General features: G+C 37.4%; 1 protein-coding gene across 1 annotated transcript in view; it reads left to right on the top strand.

Annotated features, from left to right (window-relative positions):
• Positions 1-26789, top strand: part of LOC149282413 (protein unc-80 homolog) — a 67494-nt gene that overhangs the window by 14108 nt on the left and 26597 nt on the right. The window contains 11 exon segments of the mRNA XM_089498243.1: positions 5117-5215; positions 8684-8892; positions 10322-10428; positions 11934-12030; positions 14420-14592; positions 15616-15828; positions 16330-16465; positions 21646-21779; positions 22183-22348; positions 24748-24951; positions 25893-25990. Coding sequence (XP_089354369.1) covers positions 5117-5215; positions 8684-8892; positions 10322-10428; positions 11934-12030; positions 14420-14592; positions 15616-15828; positions 16330-16465; positions 21646-21779; positions 22183-22348; positions 24748-24951; positions 25893-25990 — 1636 coding nt within the window.

Below are 26789 nucleotides of genomic sequence, written 5' to 3'. Positions count from 1 at the left end.
TAAGTTTATAACCTAATAATTAATGATTATATTAAGAATAACCAAATATTTATCAATTAAATAATACAATTATATAATTTTAAATTACTTAATCTAGGTAACTAATAATAATGAATGAAATATTTAAAAAAAAATTATATTACTACTGCAAGTGCCTGCCTGGTTATTGTCTTAATACAAGCGTTTATTATTATTTATTATTGTCTTGACAAGAGTTTACTTAGGGGTTATTTATTATTAACTTATTATATTATTTATTTATAATTAGAATTAGAATAATAAATTACTTACTCTAAGAAGTCAAAGTCTACCCAAGTCTACTGTCAAGCTCACTAAGCTAAAGTGAAGTTATATTATTTATAATTAATATTATTAATTTATATTAATTAATAATAATATTATACTTTGATATTCATGAAATATATTATGGTTAAACAACCAAGAATTTGAAGTTAGTTACAAATTCCAGATACAGTAGTACTACTTCTGCTAAGCCTAATACTACAATAGCTAATTTCTTTGTTACTATTGGAGCTACCTTCAAGTATTGCAGTCGTCCTCACACAGTCCATCTTCCTATAAATAATAAAAAAAAAATATAACAGCAAAACAGTTATATTATTGATATTACCAAATTAGTTGCGTTAACTAACTTATTGGTTTGACTGACCGACTGTGCTGAATTTTTCTAAGGAACTGTGAGGCAAACCGTCAGCTCAACAGCACTAGCACAAGAATACACAGCTGACAGAAGCACTGAAAAAAATCCTCTTAAATGACTTTACTTTGGAAACTTTAGAGAGTGTTAGACACTGTGAGAAATGGCAGGCCGAGGCTCACCAAGTCTCACAAAGAAGAATCTCACTCTGTAAAATGCTCAGATGCAGCACAGCAGTGTCACATAAAGCAGTCACATTGAAATGAACGGATCCCCTGCCTGCTCTGCTCTTATATAGGTTTTCTTCATTGCTAGTCTGCTTTTTTTTCTTTGAAAGATGCAGCACAGCTATTGGACAAGCCCTCAGCATGATGTGACAGGAATGGGCTGATTGGACAAGCAGAGATCAGCTCACTCAATCTCCCTCCTCTTAGTGCAGGCAAAATGAAACGGCGGCTGTGGCGATGATTGAATGAACGAATAAATAAAGACTTTTGTATTACGCACATTAGTTTTTCGTTTCTTTCGTCCAATGTTCCATTTGTTAGTTCGTTATTTGGACGAATGGCCGAAACTGTAAAATCTTTTCGTGCACCCTCTGATTTCTTTTCCGTTGTACTTTGTTATTGCAGTGAATGATGATTCCAGATTAAGATGTTATATTCCACCATCGTTTACAAAATATACCGAGCCACAATTGGGGCAATAGAGTGGTCTGTGCCTTTCCAGGAGATTATTAAGTCACTTGACACTTGACCAGTCCACATAGCTGTGGAGGGGGCAACAGATAGAGCAGGTCTCAAACTTGTTCAAGTATGAGGGGTCTTTAATTAGCAACTTATGTAAATGACCATTATTTAGCAGTTAAGTAGCATGCTCCGCCCCAGGCCCTCTGATGGCAAGAGGAGGGCACTTGCTGCTTACGTGCTCCTGTGTCATTTACATATTTGCCTGCACTGCTCAGCATAAACAGATTGCTTGCTGTGCTAGGCAATATTGGGGCTCATAAGGGTTGGTGATGATGTCCCTCTCGTACATCAGAGGTATTTGCACAGACACAGCCAGACTAGACCATGATCGTGATGGCAGATGGAGCTACCCCCCTGCGCTGCTTCAATAGCCTACACCTATTGACTAGGGGGCATTAAAGCAGAAGTCTGAAATGACAGACCTCGAGCTCCCATGACAGCATGGAGCATGGAGGATGGAGGATGAGAAAGGTTAGAGATGGGGAGAAAGGGATGTAAGGGCAGTGTATGGGTATATATGTGTGTTTTTGTAAGCTGGTGTGTTTAAGGGCAGTATATGTGGATATATGTGTGTTTTTGTAATCTGGTGTGTGTAAAGGCAGTGTATGTGCAAGAGTGTGTAAGAGCAGTGTAGGTATTTGTGTGTTTGTAAGCTGGTGTGTGCATGTGTATATGTGTGTTTAAAGGCAGAGGTGTGTAAGGGCAGTGAATGCGTATTATGTGTGTATGGACAAACGTGTGTAACAGCAGTGTATATATATATATATATGTATGTGTGTATGGACAGAGGTGTGTAAGGGCAGTGTATGTGTATATGTGTGTTTATGGGAAGCTGTGTGTAAAGGCAGTGTCAATAAAATTACCTCTTTAAAAAAAATAGCTGAGGGGGCACAATATTCCATTCTTGCCTCGGGGGAAAAGGAGCATGATTTAGTTGTGGAACTTATTGGCTCCCCCCAGTTTTGACTGTGGTATCTTATGTGCCCCCCCCCATATACTGTTCCTCCAGTGGCCACTGATAGGAATTATGCCTCGGGTGTATTTGCAAAATAGGAAATCTACAGGAAAGTTAAGCATTTCAGCTACATCTCATCATCATCATCCTCACTATGCATGATCAAGGGCAGTGAGCTTGTCCTTCAAGAACATTAGCCATGCATAATGCATACATAATATAGGAGATTGGTCAAAACTCTCCAGCTCAGCTATACCTGTAGTAAAGTCCTTTGCAGGAACAAAAGATTCCTTTACATAAAGGTCCTCCGAGTCCTCACTTTCTCTGTGATCCCCATATGGTCCCGAGAAGGGGAGCAGAGATAGACCTCTGCAGGACAGCGGGATAGAGTGGGGAAATCAGGACTGTCCTGGAGAAATCAAGACAGTTGGGAGGTATGCTAACAAACCACAGTTAATGTAGTTTGTTAATATTATATATATATATATATATATATATATATATATATATTAATATTACAAGAATAAACAGATATATCTGCCCCTTTAAAAATGCTCTAAATCTTAACAATGTAATTGACCTTACAGACCTAAACAGACATTTAATATGTACATGCACAACTTTATAAGTACATACAGAAAAATAGAGAAAATATTAATATGAATACTTAAAGCACACATTTTATCTCTTGGTGTTACATTCATGGCTGCCTTTTGTGTGACTGCTACTTGCTATCAGCTTTTGCACTGCTATTATATTTAATTTTTTTGCTTCACCATTAATGCTTTTATTAGAGTGCAACAATACTTATGTTTGTAAATGTACACATTTTATATCATTTGTTCCCCATCATATTCCGTTAACCTATTGCACCCAAAAACCTTAATACAAATGTGATAACACCTGTCTAGATCATTGGTTTCTAAATCACTGGTTCCCAGCTCTGGTACCTAAAGCCTCAACATTTAAGGGGGGGGGTTTACCTATATGCCTTCTAAATTGCTAAGACTGCACTTATATAAATATATATGTTGGTGCGATATCCCTAAAATCAGCGAGATTTCTTCAAAGGGATTTATTCACTAAAGGTAGAGTTCTCATTTTTGAGGCCAATTATTCATTATTGAGGCCAACAAGCTATACTGCCAACTCTTCCTTTAGTGAATGGACTCCAAAGTCTTCTTAGACCTTCACACTGGAGAAAGTATTGATTATGAATAGTGAGGTGAGGGAGTTAACCACTACTCCCCTTCCAACTGATTATTTGTGCTGGTGTATAGACAACCTTAACCTCGGGACAGGAGCTGGGAACCATTGAATTATATGGTTTGTTAACATTTCTTTAATATATGTTAAAGAGGGAGTGTCACCTATAAGAAAATTATTATATATTATCATACATGGTAACTCCTGGGGTTTGACCTTGAGTCCCAGGGTTGTCTCAACGTCCGAATGTATGGTAATTGCCAGATTGTCAGCATCTGGAGTTGACTGCTTCTTAGTCTACCTGTACATACAATTGGTTAATTGTTATAAACTGATAAATGTTCATATAGGTGCAAGAATCCAAAGGTCAGCTCATTTAGAATGCCCCCTGTATACATATTACATTATTCACTAAAATATCAATGACATGCTTTATGCTATGTAAACATATTTCAAAATAGTTCAGCAATTTTCATGGTTAAAAAAAAAAGATGAACCCCAATATTACTTTTCTCATATGTTTAAAATGGCATATGAGTCCCTATACATGAGACTTGGGTCCAAACAGACAACACCTAGAACATAAGGCAAGCAAATTCAGGACTCATCAAACTCTTTTTTTGAAAATCCGGAACCCATAGCTCAAGAGCTGTAAAGAACAACTCAAGTGAGAAGAAGAAACAACAAGTTAATAGCATGCCCTATAGTACAACCCTGCTTTTCCACTGCATGAGGGAACCAGCAAACCCATTTAAGATTGTGTTTTAACAATTAAAAAACAATAATTTAAAAACACATCAAATGTTAATATAGAGTTGCTTTTAAGGTGACATTTTCTCTTTAATTAAATCAGTGAAAATAAATAATGCATATTGACCTGTCAGGTTTGTCATTTCTTATAATATTTTATGCCAGTGATTATGACTAATGGCCATGCAACTGATCAAAACAGTTAAAATATTGAACCAAAGGCTGAATTTTTTGTAAGGCAGATCTACAGTGACAAATTTTGGAGGCAAAGGAGAAGTATTATTGGTGAAAAACCCATTCCTCTGTATACTCTTCTCACTAATCGAGCCATCCCATTTAAGTTTACTAGAGGAGCAATGGTGTCTGAGCCTTGGGAAACATGTAATGGGAAAAATTCAACATACAGTCTCCATTCTAAACCTAAATCTATTTGTAACTTGAATGCCTTCAGTGATACTTACAGTGCAGAGATTGTTTTTTTTATTTCCAACTTTGGCAGCGGCCTTGCTTATTTAAGAAAATAGCCTGTCATTATTAGAAATAGTGCAAGCATTGTCCCCAAGATTAGTATTGTAGCCATTTAATGAATGAATGAATATGAATGAATGCACCAATATGAATTAAAGTAATGATTTTCTTGTGACTTCATCATGGTGCTTGCTAGTGCTTTAATTGGAGTCTATAAAGTAAAATAAAAAAAACACATTGCGTGTACAGTACAGTTGAAAGCCAACTAAAAAAGGGATTGGGCCAGTGGCTGACTTTTCTCTCCTGTGGTTGGCCCTATTGTACCCTTAGACCGGAAGAGGGGAGTGCTCCTGAAAAGGGCCGTGTCTCCTATGCGCCCGAGGAGTGCCGAAGTTACATCTCTAGCCACCCCCCGCAATCACCAGAGCAGTAAGTAGGCAATTATCACATGGCTCATCCTATTCCTGCACTGTGTCTTCTGGCATAAGCATTTGTATTACCATTCTCTGCTAAGAAACACTGCTACAACCTTTGTCAGTAATCCAATTAAAACAGTTTTGTTGTTGTGAGGGATAACTTTGCATTGGACATGCATAACGGGTTTTTTTGTGAGGACAATAAGAAACTTTTTATTTACTTTCTATTTTACACTGAGTGCCTTACACTGTCAATGCACTTTACAAAGCTTCTCAGGCAAATCTATTCAGTAAAATGTGAGTGCCTTCAAGTGAGTATGCATCAGCAAGCCCACCCCTCATTTGTTTTTAATAATTTATTCCTTTTTTTTTTTAAATAAAAATGAATGTAGTGGATCGGGTTTATTTTGCAAGTTATTGGTGAGGACATATGAGTTCATATTTAATTTGTATAATCTTACCTGCATTTGCAAAGATTAACTCAAATGACCAGGCTCAACTCCAGTTGCATGCATCTGCATGTCAATACTCAACTTATTTGGAAAGAGAACCAAAAGGTTAAAGTATTCTAATTAACCTAAAAATAAGTAAATTACAGCCCATAGCTTTTATCAATGACAACTTTCTTTTCACTAGACTTAATATTATTTCAACAAAAAAAAAAACACCCTATTACCTATACATTTACTAGCAAAAGTAGGGCAATGCACGGCACCAAGGCTTTACTCCGAACTATCAATTCAGGAAGACAGATCGTCATCAGAAACAAACATCCAGGGCTAAAACGTATACTTTTTATGAAAAAAACAAACAAAATGCACACTAAAGTCAGACTCACTAACAATTCAACTACCAGAGCAAATATCCAAAAATAAAAACAATTGCTAACTGCTTAGATGGACCCACACAATAAGAAAGCATATAACAGCATAGTGCTGCAATTCCACATCTAAGCCAATGCATACTTGATAATATAAAGTGAAACAAGTCATTGCCACAGCAGAAGCTCATTAAATTCAATGTATAACAACTTGTAGAAAGAACTTTAATGTTTGCTGATGTTTCTTTTCATTCATTTTGCCTGTGTTAAGTGTATATATTTGTTTTGGTTTTGCAACTAATACCATTTATTAACTGATCCAGTTAAGTGTCACGTGAACTCCAAACTAGCGGTTCCAAACACAGTCTTCAGGGCACACGAATGGTGCCGGATTTAGTAACTGCACATTCTATTTGGTGTACCTTGAGAACTAGGTTTGGAACCACTGTTCAATACTTTTTTGTGTGTGGATTTGGAATGCACCTGTAAAAATATATACATTTAGATCTTGCTGTTTGAAAATGCATTTAATCACTTAGTAAAAGCTGTTTGCTACATCTACCATAGTCTAGAATCCACGACTACTGTAGTGTTTCTTGTCGGCAGGGGAGGGTTGGCCCAGGGGGTAGGGCATCCCAGGCCGGTCCAAAACTATTTTTCCTCGAGACAGATGTTATGTGACCTCACATTAAAAGAGAGGCTTGAAAAGAAGGCAAGGTAAAGGGGTAAGGAGGTAAGAGTGTGAGGGAGACAGTAAGAAGTGTATGTATGTAAGTTAGAGTGCCTGTCCATGTGTAAATATGTGCATCTGCAATATGAGTGTGTATGTGTGTGTGTGTGTGTGTGCTAGAGGCAGTATGTATGTGTAAGTGTGTGTTAATGGTCCCATGAATGTGTATGTGTGTATTAGTGTGAGCGTGTAAGTGTGTTTAAGTATGTGTAAATATATGTGCCAGTGTATATATTAGTTTCTGGGAGGGCAAGGTGTTGTTGGGGTCAGAAGGTGCCAGCTCTCCCTTGCTAGTCAGAGAGTTGAATCACAGACATTGTTTATTAACGGTGCAAACCCAGTAGCGTTTAGTACTTTAAATGAAGCCCCTGAAAATAGCTGGATTATTATCATTCTTTCAAGAAGGCATCTTAGAAGAAGTGTGCATTTATAAAACACTTTGGGATGTAATCGCTTGAGAACGATATCGTTATAAGTTTGCAGTCAGGAAGCATGAAAACTTTGATCAAATCAATATCTTGTATGTTCACTAAATTCAATGCAATTTTAAACAACATGGCACAACACAAATTTTTCATGCAAACCCAACTCTTATGATCTTCCATGGGAGAAGGTTTACAGAAGAGGGCTATAGTTATTAAAAAACATTGACTGATCCACCAGTCAACATGCAAAGAGGCCTTTGAAGGTATTGGGTTATTTTATTCTTTGTTTTTATCAGTTTGAATTTTTCTTTTTGCTTTTATATAGATGTACCTCTCAACCTTCTCTTAACCTTGGTACTTATGTGAAGTTTTTCACAATTATTATAGTTAAAGTCCAATTGTCTTGTTGATTTGTGTGTCAGGTTTATTAGATGGCACATTACTAAGGTTGCTATGTATGAAGGTTAATTATGGTGTAATGTTTGAAAAGTGATTTTATCACCATAGCGACCAATCAACTGATTCTGCGGATTGGTTGCTATGGTGACAAGAAGATATTTTATACATCATGCCCACTGTGTGCCTCATCCGTGATATTGCTTTGTTGTTGGAGTATTTGAAAATTGAACTTAAGAAACTCTGATCAGACACATTACTGGTACTCAGTATTATTGCTGTATTTGTCGCCCATCATCTGTTTGCTAATATTTGAAAGGTAATATGCATGCTTATTAATATTATATATCCATGCCATTTTTGCCCAGAGCCATATCAATAGCTATGATCCTTTTCACTGTTTAATACAGGAGATTTTATAATATATGCAGGAGATGCGAGTGTATGCAAGTTTACAAAAAAGCACAGAACACGCAAATTCACTCGTTTGCAAGTTGCTTTGCATACCCTCGCAAACAATAGACCGATTGCTGAGTTTGCAAGTAGTTTTGCAAGTTGTAGCATATCATTAGTTCAATCTGGTCTGTAGAGTTAAGCCACAATTGTTTACTGATCAATCTATAATATATATATATAAGATCGATTGTTACCAAGGTGATGGACCCAGACCTTTGGCTGTGTAGCGGTTTTTAAGTCTACGCTTGATCACAGCTGGATGGCTAGGCTTGCAGACCTAGGGGTTTACATTGGCAGACTAGGGTTTGTTTACTAAAGATGGAGTTGGCAGGAGACTATGCTGGAGAGTTACAATTTCATTCCACTGATTTACGATACACTATGGAAGGCTAATCCTACTTAGCTCTGAAAATAGCATGAATGGCCTTGTATAAAGCAGATTTATATGAAGTGACACTTTCCTTGATTGGGAACCACAGCTCTTGTGGAAACTATCCTGCAAACCGCCACTTTAGTGAGTGAAATCCATTGACTTCCTTTATTTAAAAATCCAAACATCTTTAAGTGATGTTCATAATACTGAATGCAAGCTTTCCTTTTCTCGTTTTACAGCAATGCAGAAAATCTTAACGTTCACCCTGATCTATCTCGCAGCGATGAGCAAATGCAAGGCGCGGGACTTGGCAGAAAAGATTTTTGGCGCAAGATGTTCAAATCCCAGAGTGCGGCCAGTGACACCAGTAGCCAATCAGAGCCAGACACCTCGGAATGCACTACTGCCCATTCTGGAAACACCAATGAAAGGAGATCACGATCCCGGTCACGCAGGATCTCACTTCGCAAAAAGCTTAAATTACCGTTGGGTGGGTACGGCTTATCTATGAAAGGATCCATAGCTATTTACGCTTGCACTGGAAAGATCATTCTGCCTAATGTGTAGCGCTCCATTTTAAGATATTCTGTAATGGGAATCTACCAATAACTCTTTTGATGAAGTTATGAAAGGTCACCAAGATCCATCATATTGTCCCTTTTTTCCTGTAAAAAATAAACACAGACAACACAGTCCACAAGGCGTTTGCCTGTCTTAGAGATCAAAGGTGCTGTTCCATGTACTGAATTTAACATTTTTAGAATTGAAAGGAGCATTAGAAACATCATAATACCTAAATTCCTAAACCTAACATTTTGCCTTATTCATAAATTAACTGTAAACAATTGACACAACAGCAGGCACTGATTCAATGTTGCCATAGAAACCAAAAAGGCTTCTTAAGAGCCAACTTCATTTTATGTGATAAAACTTTCAAAGGAAAGAATACCGTGACAGATCTGCTAAGGGTCCAAATTCTACAGTGCAATTCTGGCACAAAGTGTTAAAAGTGGGGCAGTCTGCGATAGGGTTCTGTTAGTTTCTATGGTAGTTGTACTTCGCCTATGAATTGCCCTTTAATCCCCTTACGTCAGAGCATGTAAATACTTAAAGGGATATAACTAAGGACAAAAGTTCAAAAGAGCGGGAATATTAGAACATAAGTAGAGGGTTAGATGCTTAGATGGAATGAAAGGAAGTTTTACTTTACTGAGATGGTAATAGATAAATGGCACAGCCTCCATCAGAAGTGGTAGATGGCTATTACAGTGAGGGAATTTAACCCCTTAAGGACAATGCATTTTGAGCCCGTACATGTACGGGCTTTGTCATTAAGGGGTTAAACATGCATGGCATTACCTGAATCTAAAAGACAAGTCGGAGCAGACTAGACAGGGCAAATGGTTCTTATCTGCCGTCACATTCTATGTTTTTATGACTTAGAGGCCTGCTTTTCAGAAACATATACGTTGGTGGGTTTTGGAATCTGCGCACTCTATTATGGCCACGACATAGGTCTCAGCAAATCATATTTGAAAAAAATTCTAGCTTGTAAACCACCACACGCAACACCTAATGTTTTCCTGTAAATAACTACAAAACATGAAAGCCCTAACCCTGTGAGGTATTTCCAAATGTTTATGTTTTTTCAATCTGCATTTTCTTAAGGGTAAAACAGTAAAATCTGTTTCTTAATTTTGTATATTTTAATCCCACTATGGTGTCAAATATGAGAACACTCTTTAAAGGAAATATCTTCCCAGAAAAAACAATATATAATTTGTGTGTCTTAAATGTGAAAGATGGAAATTTCTGTTGAACAAAGACATAGCAAAGATGTTGGAATGACAGCAATCATCCTTAAAGGGGTCAAAAAAATTGCCCTGTAATTTTCTAAATCTCCTAATGTTCTGTTCCAGGCAACTGGTTGAAACGTTCCTCCCTTTCTGGGCTGACAGATGGAGTTGAAGATTTTTTGGATATAAGTTCAGTCGATCGACTTTCATTCATCAGACAGAGCTCCAAGGTAGACAGACTGTTAAATATAATGTCTGAACACAAATCTTTCTAAGCAGATTTAAGTGATTCTTAACATTAAATTAATGCTAGGGGTGTCAAAAGCAATTGGGCAAATGGTTGGCTTCAATACAAAGACAACCAGGGCCGGCCTTAGGGGTGTGCGACCTGTGCGACCGCACAGGGCGCCATGGTTGCAGGGGCGCCTGACCGGGACTTAGATTAAAGCATCTGTTTTTTTTTTTGTGTGTTTTTTTAAAACTTTATTTAACATCATTCATGTTAAATAAAGTTTTAAAAATAACCCGATGTTTAAATCTAAGTCCCGGTCAGGGGCGCCGAGCGGTTGCTCGTGAAGTTCTCGGCAACCGCTCGGCGCCCCTTACTCTCCGTGACTCCGTCGCTGTGCCGGCATCTCATGTTGAGCGCCGGACTATTCCGGCTCTCAACATGAAATGCCGGCACCGCGGCAGAGCAAGAAGACGGATGCCTCCCGCTCTCACCGCAGGACTCCGGCAACAAGGTAAGTGGGGGGGGGTGTAGTTTGAAGGGGCAGAGGGGGGGGTGTAGTTTGAAGGGGCAGAGGGGGGGGGTGTAGTTTGAAGGGGTAGAGGGGGGGTGTAGTTTGAAGGGGCAGAGGGGGGTGTAGTTTGAAGGGGCAGAGGGGGGTGTAGTTTGAAGGGACAGGGGGGGTGTAGTTTGAAGGGACGGGGGGGTGTAGTTTGAATGGACAGGGGGGGTAGTTTGAAGGGGCAGAGGGGAGGGGTAGTTTGAGGGGCGGTAGTTTGAAGGGGCATGGGGGGGTAGTTTGAAGGGGCAGAGAGGGGGGGTAGTGAGGGGGGGCGCCAGAGGAGTAGTCCGCACAGGGCGCCACAACGCCTAAGGCCGGCTCTGAAGACAACACACGTATAAAAATGTCCACCAGAAGATAATCCGGTCCACAGCTGTGGTTAGTTATTTGAGGCGTAAATGCATAACAACACATTTTCAGTCTGACAGGCACTCATAAAATCCGACACAGACACTCAAAACAACACAGACAACTCAACACTTGCAAACATAAAAACAGAATACATTCAACAATCAGTGATGGACACTCAAAACTGAAATTGTTCCCAGACACTCTTACAACTCAAACGCTCATAGACATACAGGAACCACTCACTCACACCACTCAATGACAGCAATGAAAGGCACTCACACGAGAACACCCTTCACATTACTCCCACAGAACTCACAGATAACCCACAATTCCAAGGAACTCGCAGTGCTCACAGACAATCACTCACACAACTCACAGCACTTTCAGACAATCACAAAACTCACAGGCACTAATTAACACTCTTGATATACTTTGCAGTACAAACCTCTACTCAAATAGTAGGTAAACTCACAGATTAGTGAATAAGCCAAAACAGTGTGTATAAAATGACCCATTTATAAGCACATTATGGGTTTTCTTCTGTAATGATTTAATATATTCACAAATGGATTCCTATTTCTCCTTGGCATCAGGTGAAGTTTACCAGTGCTGTAAAGCTGTCAGAAGCTGGACCAGGAACCGGACTGGAAAGCGGAAGAGATGAAGAAGAGAATTTTTTCAAGCGTCTTGGTAAATGGCGCTCAAGCAGAAGGAATACATCCAAGCTTCATCACACAGAAGAAAAAGATGGTTAGACATCAGGGTTCTCTTTTTCTGTTCCTTTGCAATTATTTCCCTTTTTCATTACTTTAACTCCATTTGCTGCTGAAGGGACTTGCAATGGATTTAGAAATAGTTCATTGCAACCCCCTTTATCAGCAAAAAAAATAATTCTTCCGAACCTTTACCTTCCCATACTTCCTCTATCCAGCCCAGAAGGGACTTTTCATCCCTCCATCTTTTCTTGCTTATTTACTTGGTTTCTCATCCTGCATGCAACAATTTCAAATTGAAGAGGAAAAACAAATATTGATTAAAAAAAAAATTGTCCAAAAACGAGACTTTAGAGCATGTTTGAAATCCACAACGAAACTGAACCTCCTTTTCATTTCACAGCATGAATCATTCCACTTCATCCTCCCAAGACACTAACAAGATCTAAAGCCAAGACTAATTAAAATGGCATCATTAAATCCTTAATTGATGAATCATCCATTTTATTCCCCATTTTTTTTTATGTTTTACTAGAGTATATTTTGATTTACACTCCCCTAAAAGATTTAATGAAATGAAAAAATCTCACCCAGATACCTTGTTTCAATTATCTATTTTCTTCTGTGTTTGCATGTTAGCATTTGCATAACCATTTCCAAACAAGACACTGTCCTTTTCCATCAGCACAAATAAACGTTACTAAGAATTGTGATTGGGTACCTTGGGCATATATAAATTACTCATGGGTTCCGTAGAACTTTTAGGGTTAAGAAAATAGAGCCCTTCTCCTAAAGTATTCAGAATAAATAATGAAACAGTATGATTTAAATTTGGGGGGGTGGGGTTATCCATTACTTACAATGTATACCTACCAAGAAGAGAAACTCATAATTAGTACTACAAAGATTTTTACAGTAATTTCACTGTTTTATCTAAAGTGAAGGCATTTTATGCTTTCCATTAATTAAATTTTAATATGATTTTCCTTAAAAAGCACTGATATCTTTAGAGGGATCATGAGGGCAGATATGAATAGGTGATTACAAATTTATATAGTGAGAAACTGACTTTAGACGAGAATGCTTGTAAAATAAGTCAAAGCAATCACGTTACATCTTTCTACTGGAAATCTATTGTGTTGAGCAACAGGGCTTTTATTACCATAGCCACCAACTCAGCATATATCAATTTTGGATCAGTTGTGTTTGACATGGAGAGCTAAGCAGAAGACAATTGTGATGGAGCTGACCTCAGGACACTGCCTTTGGCTGCATTCCATCTCTGTCTCTCTGCCCATGTGGTGCTGTGCTTTGTGAATTATTGTAATCTGCTTTGCTTTGTTCTCCTAGCTTTTCTTTATCATGCCTTGCCATGTGCTGAGAATGAAAGGCACAATATCTTTAGATACCATCAGGGTTGGACGGCATTTTGAAACCCATCTCATGCGGGCTAATAATGTAATCACACATGATGAACATGATGAGGGTTGCACCATGAGTTGGCATGCCAAATGTTGCCTTTATCGTTATGTTCAACACATATGCAAACAGGTTACAGAATATTTAATGAAAAAAGAACCATGGCTGAATTCGAATTAGGATTTTAAACCATACATGACATAATAATTTCAAGTTTAGCTTCGTATACCATATATTTACACAGTTATGGAAATTACAGCTAATTTTACCAGATTCATTTAATTGTTTTAGAATTTGGTGAGGGACAGTTAATGGTTGGTGGATCCCAGAAGGTCCTCGTGAGCAAACATTTTCCAAATTTCTTTGTATAAGATCCAGCATTAGATGTTTTTAGTTAAGCAGTTGATGTGTATTGAGTACAGAGAATTTACATAAAACTATTATTCAACAGAGTGGGTAAACCTAGTTTTAGTTCTTTACCTGATGTAAAACTGCAGAAAATATAAGTTAATGTTATCTAGCTTTGAACCAAACTGAAAGACGGATAATGCACTGATTTACTGAAGATATTCCACACACTATTAATGATACTCAGTCAAGGGTATACAGGTTCTCGTCTGTGCGTAAAGTGTTGTTAATTTGTTCTACTGATAAATCAAATTTTTTTATGATGTCTGTAACAAGTAGACTGATGTTCTAGATCCCAACTTTCTTGAATGGTAACTGCTAACTTTTAAAGTGTGTGGAATACCTTTAATGATCATCGTCTGTGTTCTACATAGTTTGCTGGGTGTTGTGGGTGATGCCACCATATGCGCTAAGCTTCAGATCACGCATAAGTCTAGAGAGCTGGGCAGTCTAATATGATGGCATTCTGCAATGGCTGTTTTATTTGTGAGATCTTGTGTCTTCCCCTTCCCTCTTTTTTTCCATATCTGCCTTCTTAGGGTGTCAGAATTTTGATGACAATATGACATCCAACCAGGAAGGTGGGAAAAGTAAAAATGTAGTCAACTTGGGCGCCATAAGGCAAGGAATGAAACGGTTCCAGTTTCTTTTGAATTGCTGTGAGCCAGGAACCATACCTGATGCTTCAATATTGGCAGCAGCTCTAGATTTGGTAAGCCAGTTCGATTGCATAAAATCATCAGTTGTATGCATTCTGACCAGTACATCCCATACTCTTTTTGTTTTTGTTTTTTGCGTCCCAGTTTAAGACATCACATACCGGTATTATAACATAATTCATATATAATGCATATGACAACATAATCGCCCACTTGCCATATGTTTCCAGAATCAATTATCATCTTATGCTTTGCAATCACATTGTGACTATTTTATGGTTATTGTATATATTTAGCTTTTTTCCAATATTATCCTTAATTTTGGAGTTATGATCCTGTCTGATGTAGCCATCTGTGCATATAATTCTCTGTATGTAAGCAGTGGTAATGGCAATATGTGGTTCTTTACAGCTTTGCATCGTCCATTCTTCTCCATTTGTGGTGTGTTTCTGTGTCCTGTGATTCCATCTCTATCCATTATATTCTTATATCTCCATTGCTTCACTTGCCTCTTCTACAGGTGTCAGGTAAGAAAACATTGTGTACGAAATATTAGAAGGACCATTTGCCCATAGCCCTTGTTTTAAGCCCTATACTGTACTGTAGAACGCCATCGCATAGACTGTCTCTAAATTTCCCAGTAAACCTTTTCTCAGTCATTCAAGCTTTTCAACAGTATATATTGATTTTTTATTATTATTTTCAATTAATTTATATTTAGTAAGAACAGATTAATGTTTTCTGTAATTATCCAGCAGGAGAGTTACAGTTTCATCTCCCTGACTTCATTACATACAGCTAAGATGGTCCTGTATAAATCATACCCAAATCAAGTTACCTTGTTGATGGAACTATGGTTTATGAAGGGCCAGCTCAGCTACTGTTGTAGAAAACTTTGCATTTACAATACATAGTGAATTCACAAAGTTGAAACTACATCTCTCCTGACAACATCTACTTTAGTGAATAAACCCTATTGTCAAACGAGATAGACCTGCAGTAGTGAGCTGCGAATTGCTAACATACTGATATAAAGTTTACTTTTGTCTATTAATCTCCAAACCTTTCAATATTAGGAAGCTCCTGTGGTGGCCAGAGCTGCACTCTTCCTGGAGTGTGCCCGTTTTGTACATCGTTGTAATCGGGGAAACTGGCCAGAGTGGATGAAGGGACATCATGTGAACATTGCCAAAAAGGGCTTGTCACGAGGTCGCTCCCCAATAGTCGGCAACAAACGCAACCAGAAGTTGCAATGGAACGCTGCCAAGCTCTTCTACCAGTGGGGAGATGTGAGTTACCGAACTTCTATCTTATCAGAAAGAAGCTTTGTTAGTAAGTAAGTTTTTTTCACATGGTCCCTGTATCTCAAGAATTGGGTCAGTGGGCTGCAGGGCTGTACAATGGATGAAGATGAAGGCCGAGGAACAACGTGATATAATAGTCATAAACTCTTTTATATATAGGGTTGCCAGTTGGCATGTTATCTGTGCTTGTCTTGGGATTCCCTTACTTTATTGGGAAATCGATTTGTGTCCAAAAGTGCACAGCCATACATCTATGATAGATTAGTTATTTCCAGAAAATAATTCTCTTAATGTTTTTAACCCTATGTTATTCTGTTTAAAAATAGAATCTACCCAGATGAGCTCTGGCAGGGAAGTTTGACAAGTGATTGGTATATGTACTAATGTATAAGAAAAGTCATTTATTAACTTGGATGAACACTCATAATCACACCTTGTACCATCCCTTTGCATGATTAAGAGGTACGTAACATGCTTGTATTTCAGGTGATAGGCGCCCGTTTAAATGAGGTATGCCACAGCGAGAGTGAAAGTCCAGCCAACCTGCTGGGTCTTATCTATGATGAAGAAACCAAGAGGCGTCTGAGGAAGGAGGATGAGGAAGAAGACTTTTTAGATGACAGTAAGGAGACTCCCTTTACTACAAGAAACCCTGCTTGTAAGGAACTCTGCTTTAGGAGCACTCTATTTCTACTTTCTATTTCTCTTGATGATTCTTGCTTGGATTTTTTAAAGGCAGGTTTATCACCTGATCCTTATTTCTCTGATCAGATTATGCCAACCATGGTTTTATGCATTTGGTCAGGAAATGAGAAACATACATCTGTACTTCCTCGGTGGAATAAATGTACAGTGTACTTCTCCTGACCTGGTTCTAAAGCCTGGTATGGTTAGATCGTATCATGTGATCTGGAGCCAGGTGGCAATCCTTGTCACAGGCTGTGTGCACAGAACTCCATTCTATTTGCATGTGCCTTTGGAAGACAGAGTAACAGAGACGGCCCCAGAGCGTACCCTTGGGCGCCAGATTCTGTGTTCAAGTTCATCAACGCTATCTCAATAATAGATATAATACTAGCTATATCAATAATTGTTAATTGATTGGCCTTCCAGGCAATACACTAGTTTAATGAACAATGTTGTAACAGGCTTGTTGGTGATCTGTGCCTCCTGATTGTTAAAGGAAAAGAAATGGACTAAATTTATTTTGTGCTTCTCTTAGGTCCAAACTGGAGTCAAAATGAACCTATTTGGTTGTCATGTTATCCCTCCCTCTGCAAGTTAGCTGTAGTTCAAATTCAAATGCAGTTCCAAATATCCCTTTAATATAAATCGCATACAACCAGTAAATTAAGAAATACAGATCTCAAATATCAGAAGAAAAAAATAGAACTGGATTTATCGAGTCCACCCCAAACGCATTTACACAGATACATTCTTCTAAGATGTTAGCGATCTTAAAATGTTCATATTCCAAAGAATAAAATTTGGATTCTATCTAATTAGCCATAGCTCCCTCGTCCTCAAAACTGAGGTGCAGCATCTGTTTGTGTCCAGACGGGTCTGTGCTGTGTGCCTTATTGCTCTGTGGAAAATATTATGTTATCTGTCCTTAAGGCTTCTTTCTGTGCAGTCTGTCTCCATATATTGTCAAGATATTATTCATTAGGACTGCTTTACCAAATCTCTAAATTATAAAACATGTCAAGGAAGCGTCTATCAGAAACACATTCTAATTCATACCAAAATGTACAGCTATAAATAATATCTTGGCCATATATTTTCCTTGGCTAGAAAATGATTCACGTTTGAACGTTTTCTACATGGTATTGGATTTTAGAAACTACAGCTGAAGCAAAGTGAAAAGTAAATGATTTTTGCATACTTTAACTGGCAAAATAATAGTTTAATAAAGGTTTCCTGAGAGATGTGTACAATCCAGATGTTTTATAAAAAGAAAAGTGGCTGTATGCGACATTACGGCGATGTGGCTAGCCATGTATAGGGGATGTCATCACTGTGTCATTGATGTCATTCATGTCTGATGTCATTAGCAGAAGAACATAGAGGAATTAATTTCAAATAGCTTTATAAAATGCATAGTGCAGATGTCTATAAATATATACTATAGGCATAAAGACAGGTTTACCTTCCGGGAGACCTTAAACACATAAAATGTGAGTTGCCCTGGGCAGGGTTACATTTAAGCTTTTATACTTCTGCAGAACCCCTAAAAACATGACATAAAATAAGAAGGTGGCCCCCCTCCCCAAAGTACATTGATAATTATTGATGTGATAATGATTACCAGCCATGGAGAAGATTATAACTAAAATCTTAGTTACAACGTACATATAAAGCTGAAATAGACAGGTACATCTTGTACATGAAAATATTAATATCATTCACACCTTTCAATGTGCTCTTTCTTTTAAAAAAATTAACACATTTCCAAGTAAAGGCATCATTGGAAACATAATTCCCAGTACTGTTGAATACCTAAACCCTTCCTAGAAAAAATATGTATTTTTTGTTGCTGGGAACACTTATCATTCGACACAAAACCTGGTGATGAGAGGTTGTTGTCACAGAAACCAACATGATTCAATATCTGGAAGAAATGACACATCCGCTAGAGTTTATTTCATGTTAATATTTTGTTGGTGGAGCAGCATGTTCATAACATTTCTGCCCACAAACATCTGGTTTGTGCAAATTCCTCAAATAATAAAGGTGTATTTTTGCACAAAGGATATGCCGGTACAAAGAAATTTTGCTCAGGTTAAAGCTATTATCTTAGGCTGATTATGTTGTCTTTGTCAAAGCTTTAATTGTATTTATCATGTTTATGTTACAATATATTCTTAAGGTCAGAAGTGCAACCAGAGCCCTTTCCTCCAAATAGTCATATACTATATGTTTAATTTGAAGGAAGCACATTAATTCTAGTCCTAATGTCTGAAAAACGCAATTTTCAACGATTCAATAGATTTTTAATAGCAAAGGCATCGCATTTTATAAAATCAAATGGAGTAGGCAACACAAAGTTCAAATATTGTGACTTATTTACCGATTATATTTATGGTCATGAACATAAGTCCAGTGATCATAACCAAGAATATGTATATTACAGATGGTAATAGATCTTGTATGGATTTGGATTCTCTTACTAGGAGATTTCACATTTGTTGATAGAGACGTTGAGTTCTGGTTGCATTAGTCTGGGCTAATAACATGGCTTTCCCCCTATCTAGCCATAGAACAACGCATGCATCTGATGTAGGTTATGATGTCGTCTGAGCATGAACATAACCTGTAACATGTTGAGAAACCACCATATGATCAGATTAGGGAATCGACAACACCATACGTTCTCTTCCTAATCCAAAAACCACTACAAAGTAGTTCTTTAAATGTAAAGGCTTTAAATCAACATAGTTTTTTTTGTAACAGCTATCTATTTGTGTTACTAAAAGGGCAATTTTATGTGATTTAGATTAGATGAAATTAAATTGTCCCTGTTACGTAATTTTTTAAGTGCGTCCAAACGTTTTTATTTAATGTACATGAGCACCAGTTGTTTAAGGGATATATATGTACTGGTACCAGAGAACTTTTTAAATGAGCTGACTTCAAGGCTCGTTAAATATACACTTATTCTGTGAAGCGATTCGCCAGATACCTTAACCAAATGGCTCTAGTATTGGCACTCATGAGTCACCTACTTTAAAGTAGGGATATCATCCATGACATGCTGGTAGCAAAAGCCCTAATTGGGAGGCTCAGGAATCATTAGATTATCCATCTATAGCATAAATGAGTCCATTCCAGGCTGTGTGACTCATATTCTGGCACTTCATCTGAGTTTGGGCCAAAAAGTCAATATTTTACACCAAAAAACTGTTCACTTTATGGAAAACATAAACTGTAACTCCAGCTTGTTAAGGGATCAGGCAATATTATCTCTTATTAACAACCTATATTTATCCTGGTGAAGACATGATATAATTGAAGATGGTGAGTTTTCTTAATAATGAGTTGTGGTTTCTCAACATGTCCAAAGTGCAAGGGTACACCCACATCACTGTGCAATATCATGACCACCAAATTTTACCTTTTATTGTATATGTATGTGTATATATACAGTATATACCGTATATATATATATATATATATATATATATATATATATATAAACAAGTAGAAAATGCATACCCATAATTGCACAGCATGTGGGTCCTATTGCACGTGGAATTAAATAACTTTTGGTAAATGTTCGATGTTTGCACATTTTTCTTACTTGCTGTGTTTCTATTTAGTGGACTGGATTATTTATCTGTGAAAAGTAACCTTTGCCTCCTATAACTTAAAAAGAACCATACATATAAATTATTTCTTGAACGTGTTCATTAATTTACAAAGCCACGGATAATGTAGAGATGGGGAAAATGTATTTCTAAATTCTATAGCAATCGTGACATCATGAATCAGACCTCATATGTAAATGAATTTGCATATTTACCCATCCTAAATAATCCAGCCCAGCATTTGGTTTTGCTACTTACTTTAGTTTCTTACATATTCTCCATATTTCCTCTTCTTTTCAGATTTGCGGCTCTCCACATATCTGAAGCCCACACTCCTTTTCCCACTTTAATTTTTCACAGAAGATGTTAATCAGTCTTGCATAGAATTATATTACCTGTGATAAAGTACACAATGCTTTTATCTCCAGAATATAATCTATGTTCTACTGGGAGAGTCTGAGAATTTTTTTTTAAATAAAAAAAACAAAAAAAAAACATGATTAATTCCCAGGTAATAAAATTCTATTCTAAGACAATCTGTAATTAAAGCACCAAAGCGGGTGAGAGACCTTCATCAAGTCTTTATAAAGAAGAAGATGCTAATTTCGCTCTTTGCATGTGAAATTCATTTAAAGGGAAAACAAAAAATGCAATTGTCTCCATTATGAAAGAACATTTTGTAACTTTAACAAACACGTTTTAATTATGTGTTGATATAATTAAGTTGACGTGTTATTTTAGCAGACTGAGGGAAACTATTTTCAGTTGTACTGATGATTTAGAACATTTACAGAAAAAAATACTTTGTGTTGGTTGAGACACAGTTCAGCTTTTAGGAGAGTGCAATCAGAAAATGACTTCCCTCAGCCTCAACGTTCAAGACACTTTCGTTCTTGAGGTAGACATTCTGATTTTACCTTCTCACTATCTTTCATGGTGGAGAAAATTGTATTCAATGCAACTTCCCTCTACAGCAAGAACAGGCTAAATCAATCCTTTGCACCTACCTTACTTATGTCACAACGGACAGGAAGGGAAGGAAAGACAGATACCCTCACCATGCCAGCGATCACGTGTCATTGATTTCTGGATTTATTCTGTCACTGAGCATGAACATTGTGTACAAGAATTGCCCCAGAACAAATTAAAATACATAATGGCGCAGCTTTCCAGAACATAATATAAAACAAGCAGAGACAAACCATTAAATTCCAAACAAGGTTTAGGCATTTGTGCAGAAACTAGGACCTTCCATGATCCAGATTCAGTTCTTTCAGATACTATTTTCCTTAACACGCTACAAGCAGCAGTTTTAAAATGTAGGAGGGAATTCTTGTACAAAGGATCTCATGGATTCCATTCCTTTGCACCTCTATGACTACTGATCTCTGACCCCTGGTGTTGGGTGTCTGGTTTTTGTCACTCGCACGCTGGTTCTTCTCCTTACCAGGTCTGAGTATGCTCTGCTCTCCTTACCCAGACTCTCAATTTATAGGTTCCGTAAACCCAACCAAATGTGGCTGTCCATTTGCCCTGAAGATGTCAGCATGTCAGCTGCTCTTGGAAATCACCACCTTTTTACGTGAAACATTCCCATGCCTGCCAAGGCCCCGAGCCGAACCTCTTGCGGTATGTTTTGGCGTTAATCTCAAACTGCTCATTGTTCAAACTTTCAGGTATACATTTATTTGTATTTTAGGTAAATGTTAATTGTGTTAGGACTGAGTCACCTTGATTCATTATATTCAAAGTGGAAGATCAAAAAGTTCTGAGACGATGAAGTTGGTTATTATCTCCCAGATAGTCTAAACATCCCAACATACCTATCCAGATGTTGACGCAATGGAGTTTTAGAACAACCTTAGTGCTAAATAATATAGCCTACATCATAACTCAATATAGGTGATTGGTTTTCATGGATCTACAGCTGGGGTGTCACCTTTTATTAATTAATTGCACTTATTCTGGATTATATAATATATCACCTAATATATTGCTAGATATCAAATTGGTGATCTAATCCCTATTCCAGGATCTGGAAACATGCCGTCTGCGACTGGACCCAGAGATGGACCGACATAGATACGAGAGGAAGATCAGCTTTGCTGGGATCTTGGATGAAAATGAAGATTCCAAAGACTCTCTACACAGCAGCAGCCACACTCTAAAGTCGGACACAGGCTATGAGGAGAAGAAAGGTAGGGAGTTCCTGGACCATAGCATTATTGTTCAATGTGACTTAGGCTATTGGTAAGGTGACATCATGTTTTTTGTGAGATGCATATTCACAGCTTGGCTGGTATATAGTATATTACAATAACCGCTCCAGCCCATCTTCACTGAACCATGGAAGGCACTGAGAAAGGGATTGTCGTTTATATGTTGTCCGCATTACCGTTGCTTAAGGTTGAGCCTTCTGGGTTCAGTTAGCCAAATGAGTATTTGTTCTAGGTAAATTAATCCAGTATGTATTAAATAGGAACTTTATGTAACCGGCTCATGGATGTGAGCACTGGGCCATTTACCCAATGCAGACAGCTCCTGATAGTATAATATTCAACAGGCTTTCTTGATATATTTTGTGTGGTATATTGGGCTTGATGACTGAATCTCATTTTGGAAGGATCTCTTGATTGTTCCGATAATGTTTAATAATGGTTTGGCTGGAATTGTTAATGCAAGGTAATTGCTTCCCAATTTAGTGCCTTAAACAAAAATGGAAAAATCAATGCATTTTCAGATTTTTCAAAGAATTGCATCCCAGTAAGGCTACAAATACAAAAGCCGGGCTGTCCTATATTTGTGAGAATATTGTCTATAACAATGTCAATCACACTTCATGGAGCCCCATATACTATTGCAAAACTGTGGGTAATGTTTTCTCTGCTAATGCATATTTACCAAACTTGAGATTTCCTGTCCCACTGTGAATAGTAATGCGTATAAAAGTATTTAACAGAGTGGTGTTAAGCTTTCTGCAGTGACAAAAGGCTTCCCACAGTCTCCATCGCTTTTTCAATCAGCTACAGTGTTAGGCATCCTTGGGATTCATACACAAAGAAACCTCTCTGGCCTCCACATTCTGTGTACGTCCGATTCTAAATAACTCTGGGACTGAGATAATAGCGCACATAACCTGTCCACTTTTAACCTCAAATAACCATTGCCTGGTCCGTGTTTGGTGATCATAAACCCAAACACAAAGGGGTTCCTTTACTTTTCTTCCTGCTACCAGAAGAGTTAATCAGGGTATCATCCGGTACATACAGTAGAAATGTTCTAAGATCGGAGGTCAGAGTGTGTACCGTACATACCAATCTGTTCCTTGTGCCATATTTTGTCAGTTTTTTCGGTGAGTGGTGTAATTTATTTAATTTCTTTTTGGTCATTGGATGTCGTCTTCCAGAAAGCCCTGGGGGTTTTTTTGGGGGGGGGGACATTTTTTTTTTTTGTGTATCATTTTGTGATATGTGTGATGAAGGCTGAATATGTAAACTTTTTAAAGCTGGATAATGTAACTGTAGATTCCCCAAGATATCCTTTTTTACATCATGATTTTCAGAATTGTAATGTCATTCAACTTTAGAACATTACTAGTTCCTCCGTCCCAGTATAATAAAAAGTTTACTCTGCAGTTGACAATTACACATAGTTTATGCCACACAATCTTTGTTCCTTTGATCAAACTCTTTCTTGTATTTGGATCAGAGTCTTTCAGTAGTGTTTGGTGGCTATGCAAGTAGATAATCAGACTTAATTAGAATATAGAATATAATAACTTTTCATAAGAAACACAAAGTTTGTGTGTGTTTTTGTTTGCTGATGTTTTGTGAAGAAGAAATATTTTTTTATTTTAATTGATAGCTATATCTATGTATATCTAAAGAGTTTGGTGAAAGGATAACAGTGGTATAAACAACAATATGATATACTGTTTGTGTTTTGGGTTTTTTTTCCTTTATTTCTTTTTATAAAGAAGGAGAACCAATTCAAATGCTATGAATGATGCAGACCAAAGGCTTACCCTGTTCCCCGTTACGCCTTGGTTCTTGTAAACTCAACTCGTAAACCTGTTTAAATGCCCTTGGACCTATTCTACCACTCCACCGCATGTTCTGGCAGATACTATGTTAATATCAACTTTCTGATGGATATGGGAAACTGTATTTCTAGATGGAGCTCTATCCAGTCCACTAGAATTGGCTTATTTCTCATCCCATAATATAATGTATTCTGGAGCTTGAATTATCCACCAATTGAAAACTGGAAGAGATTGGATCCTACTTTTTTTTTACATCCATGCCCTACAGTACAATCCTTTAAAGTGACAATATGGTACAAAATCAGACTGCTAACCCGCAGGACAAATATCTGAAGATTCCATATCTGGAAGCATCATAAGTAATGAAAGCTTGCAGAGAGGCAGATACTTATTGTGCAGTCTTGTTAATATCCTTGATTAAACTTGCTCAATTGACAAAAAAAAATAAAATAATAGAATTAGGTCCAGTTAAAAAAAAAAAACTTTGCACAAATAAGAGAAAATTGGTAAACATTTAAAAGGAGGGAAAATTCCTCTTTTGTTCTTTCAATGCAGTTCCCAGCAGGAAGATCAGGATAGGAGGCTCCCGCCTGCTCCAGATTAAAGGAACCCGCAGTTTCCGGGTGAAGAAAGGGGGCTCCCTGTCCAGCATTCGCCGGGCCGGCAGCCTAAAGAGCACCAAACTAACACGGCAGGACTCAGGGTCCGAGAATGAGGACATCCAGCTGTCACAGAGCAGGGACACTGTCACTGACATAGGTAACCCGGAGGAGAGGCTCCAAAGGGAAAACATAGCAGACTTACTTACTAATAGAGGTATCTACAACCAGCTTGTATAAACAGTTGCAATAGCCAATCTGAAAAATCTTTTGCCACCATTAGGACTAATATTCAGGCAACCAGATGTACTGGAAAGGGCTGATCAGCTGTTTGGCACTGAATGTGCAATTGCTGACAATCAAGACAATGGGTGAATTTGGAATATATAATATATATTGACCTTGGATGCATAATTCTATTTTGAATTTATTTTTTTGTAAGAATGGGAAAAAAACTAGGTCTTTTAGTACAAAAAGTATATTTGCAAGCAGAAATGCCAACAAATCTTCCATGTGTTATTGATATGTACCACCTAGTTAATTTTGCAAAGCATTGTGCTTCCAATGTCAACTTTTGGTCTAATACGACCCCCACCCATTGCCAGGAACAAGATTTTCTGTGGTCATAACAGCCTTTAATTTTGACTCACAATCCCATTATCATAATTCAAGAGCATAGTGTGAAATCTTTGAGGACACAATATTCTTCCCTCAAAGACTGTAAAACAAAGCATCATAGAAACTTATTTTTATTCTGTTTTTATAGTTTAATGCTAGTCTGATGATGATAGTAAAAAATCCCAAATGTGTTTATTTAGCCCTAAAGCTCTATAACTGCAGATCAGTCAAATGGTTTGCAGCATCTTGAAGATGCAGGGAATTCGTTCTCCACTTTTTTCCCAATCCCTTTGAGGGACATGTGACCATGTGCTTGTTGTCGCCAACCCAGATGGTAGTCAGAGGGAATGGGAGTGGGGGATAAGCTTTGTGTTGTGTTGTGAAATCATCTGTGCATGGCTGTGCAAGGTGTGATCATGGTGCTGTCAAGCCAAAAAAAGACCAAGTAACCTTATGGCTTCTTTGATGTTTGTCTCTGAGAAGAAGGGAGTCCTTGGAGCACTAGTGAACCAAGTATTGAGCCAGAGGGAAGCAACATTGGCACAGAGGAAAGCTACCATCGTAACATGTCCTGGCTGCATGTGAGTAGTATGCAAGAAAAACTACTTACAGCTGAAAAAGATTTCCATCGTGTACCGGCAAACCAAGGCCACCATCAATATGATGCAAAGGCTCAACAGGGATATATGCATCTTCATCAAATTCCATTAAATAATGTATTTACAGTGTAAAGTACATTCTACAAAAAATGGTGATCATTTGGGTATATTCATCTAACTTGTTATATCGAAATGCTATGAAACACAACCAAACGGCCAATACAAAAGCAACTTCAATAACCATTGTTCATAGTTCATAGTTCAAAGTTCTACTAAGAGAAAAGTCATTATAATTTGTTTGTGCAATCTCTACTTTGTAATGTGTTGTCCTTAAGTTGTCCTTTTTCCCTTATTTTCCCCAGAATAACTTGGGAGAATATATATATATATATATATATATATATATATATATATATATATATATATATATATATATATATATATATATATATATATATATATATATATATATATAAAACCAGGGGTTATCTTAGCCCTTTTGTCATACCAAAGATTCCCATCTTAGAGTATATTATTATTTAACATGGAATATTGTGGATCCATAGGATCTTCCATTTAGTGTAATGGCAATATCCTTATCTTCAAATCGGGAAATAACTCATAATTTTTGTTTTCAGCATGCTTACAGATGTTGAGTGGAGGTGTAACTGTTACCAAGTTATCTTGAAATCAGAACCTCTCTGGTTAAACATGTTGATGCTTCTATATTTAAATCATATACTAACGCAATGGGAGTATGTTTTATTCAAGAAGATAAAAC

Source organism: Sceloporus occidentalis, unplaced genomic scaffold (assembly GCF_023333645.1).
Source record: "Sceloporus occidentalis isolate IW3139 unplaced genomic scaffold, rSceOcc1.0.p SCAF_117, whole genome shotgun sequence".
Lineage (NCBI taxonomy): Eukaryota > Metazoa > Chordata > Lepidosauria > Squamata > Phrynosomatidae > Sceloporus > Sceloporus occidentalis.
This window is presented reverse-complemented; position numbering and strand designations above follow the sequence as displayed.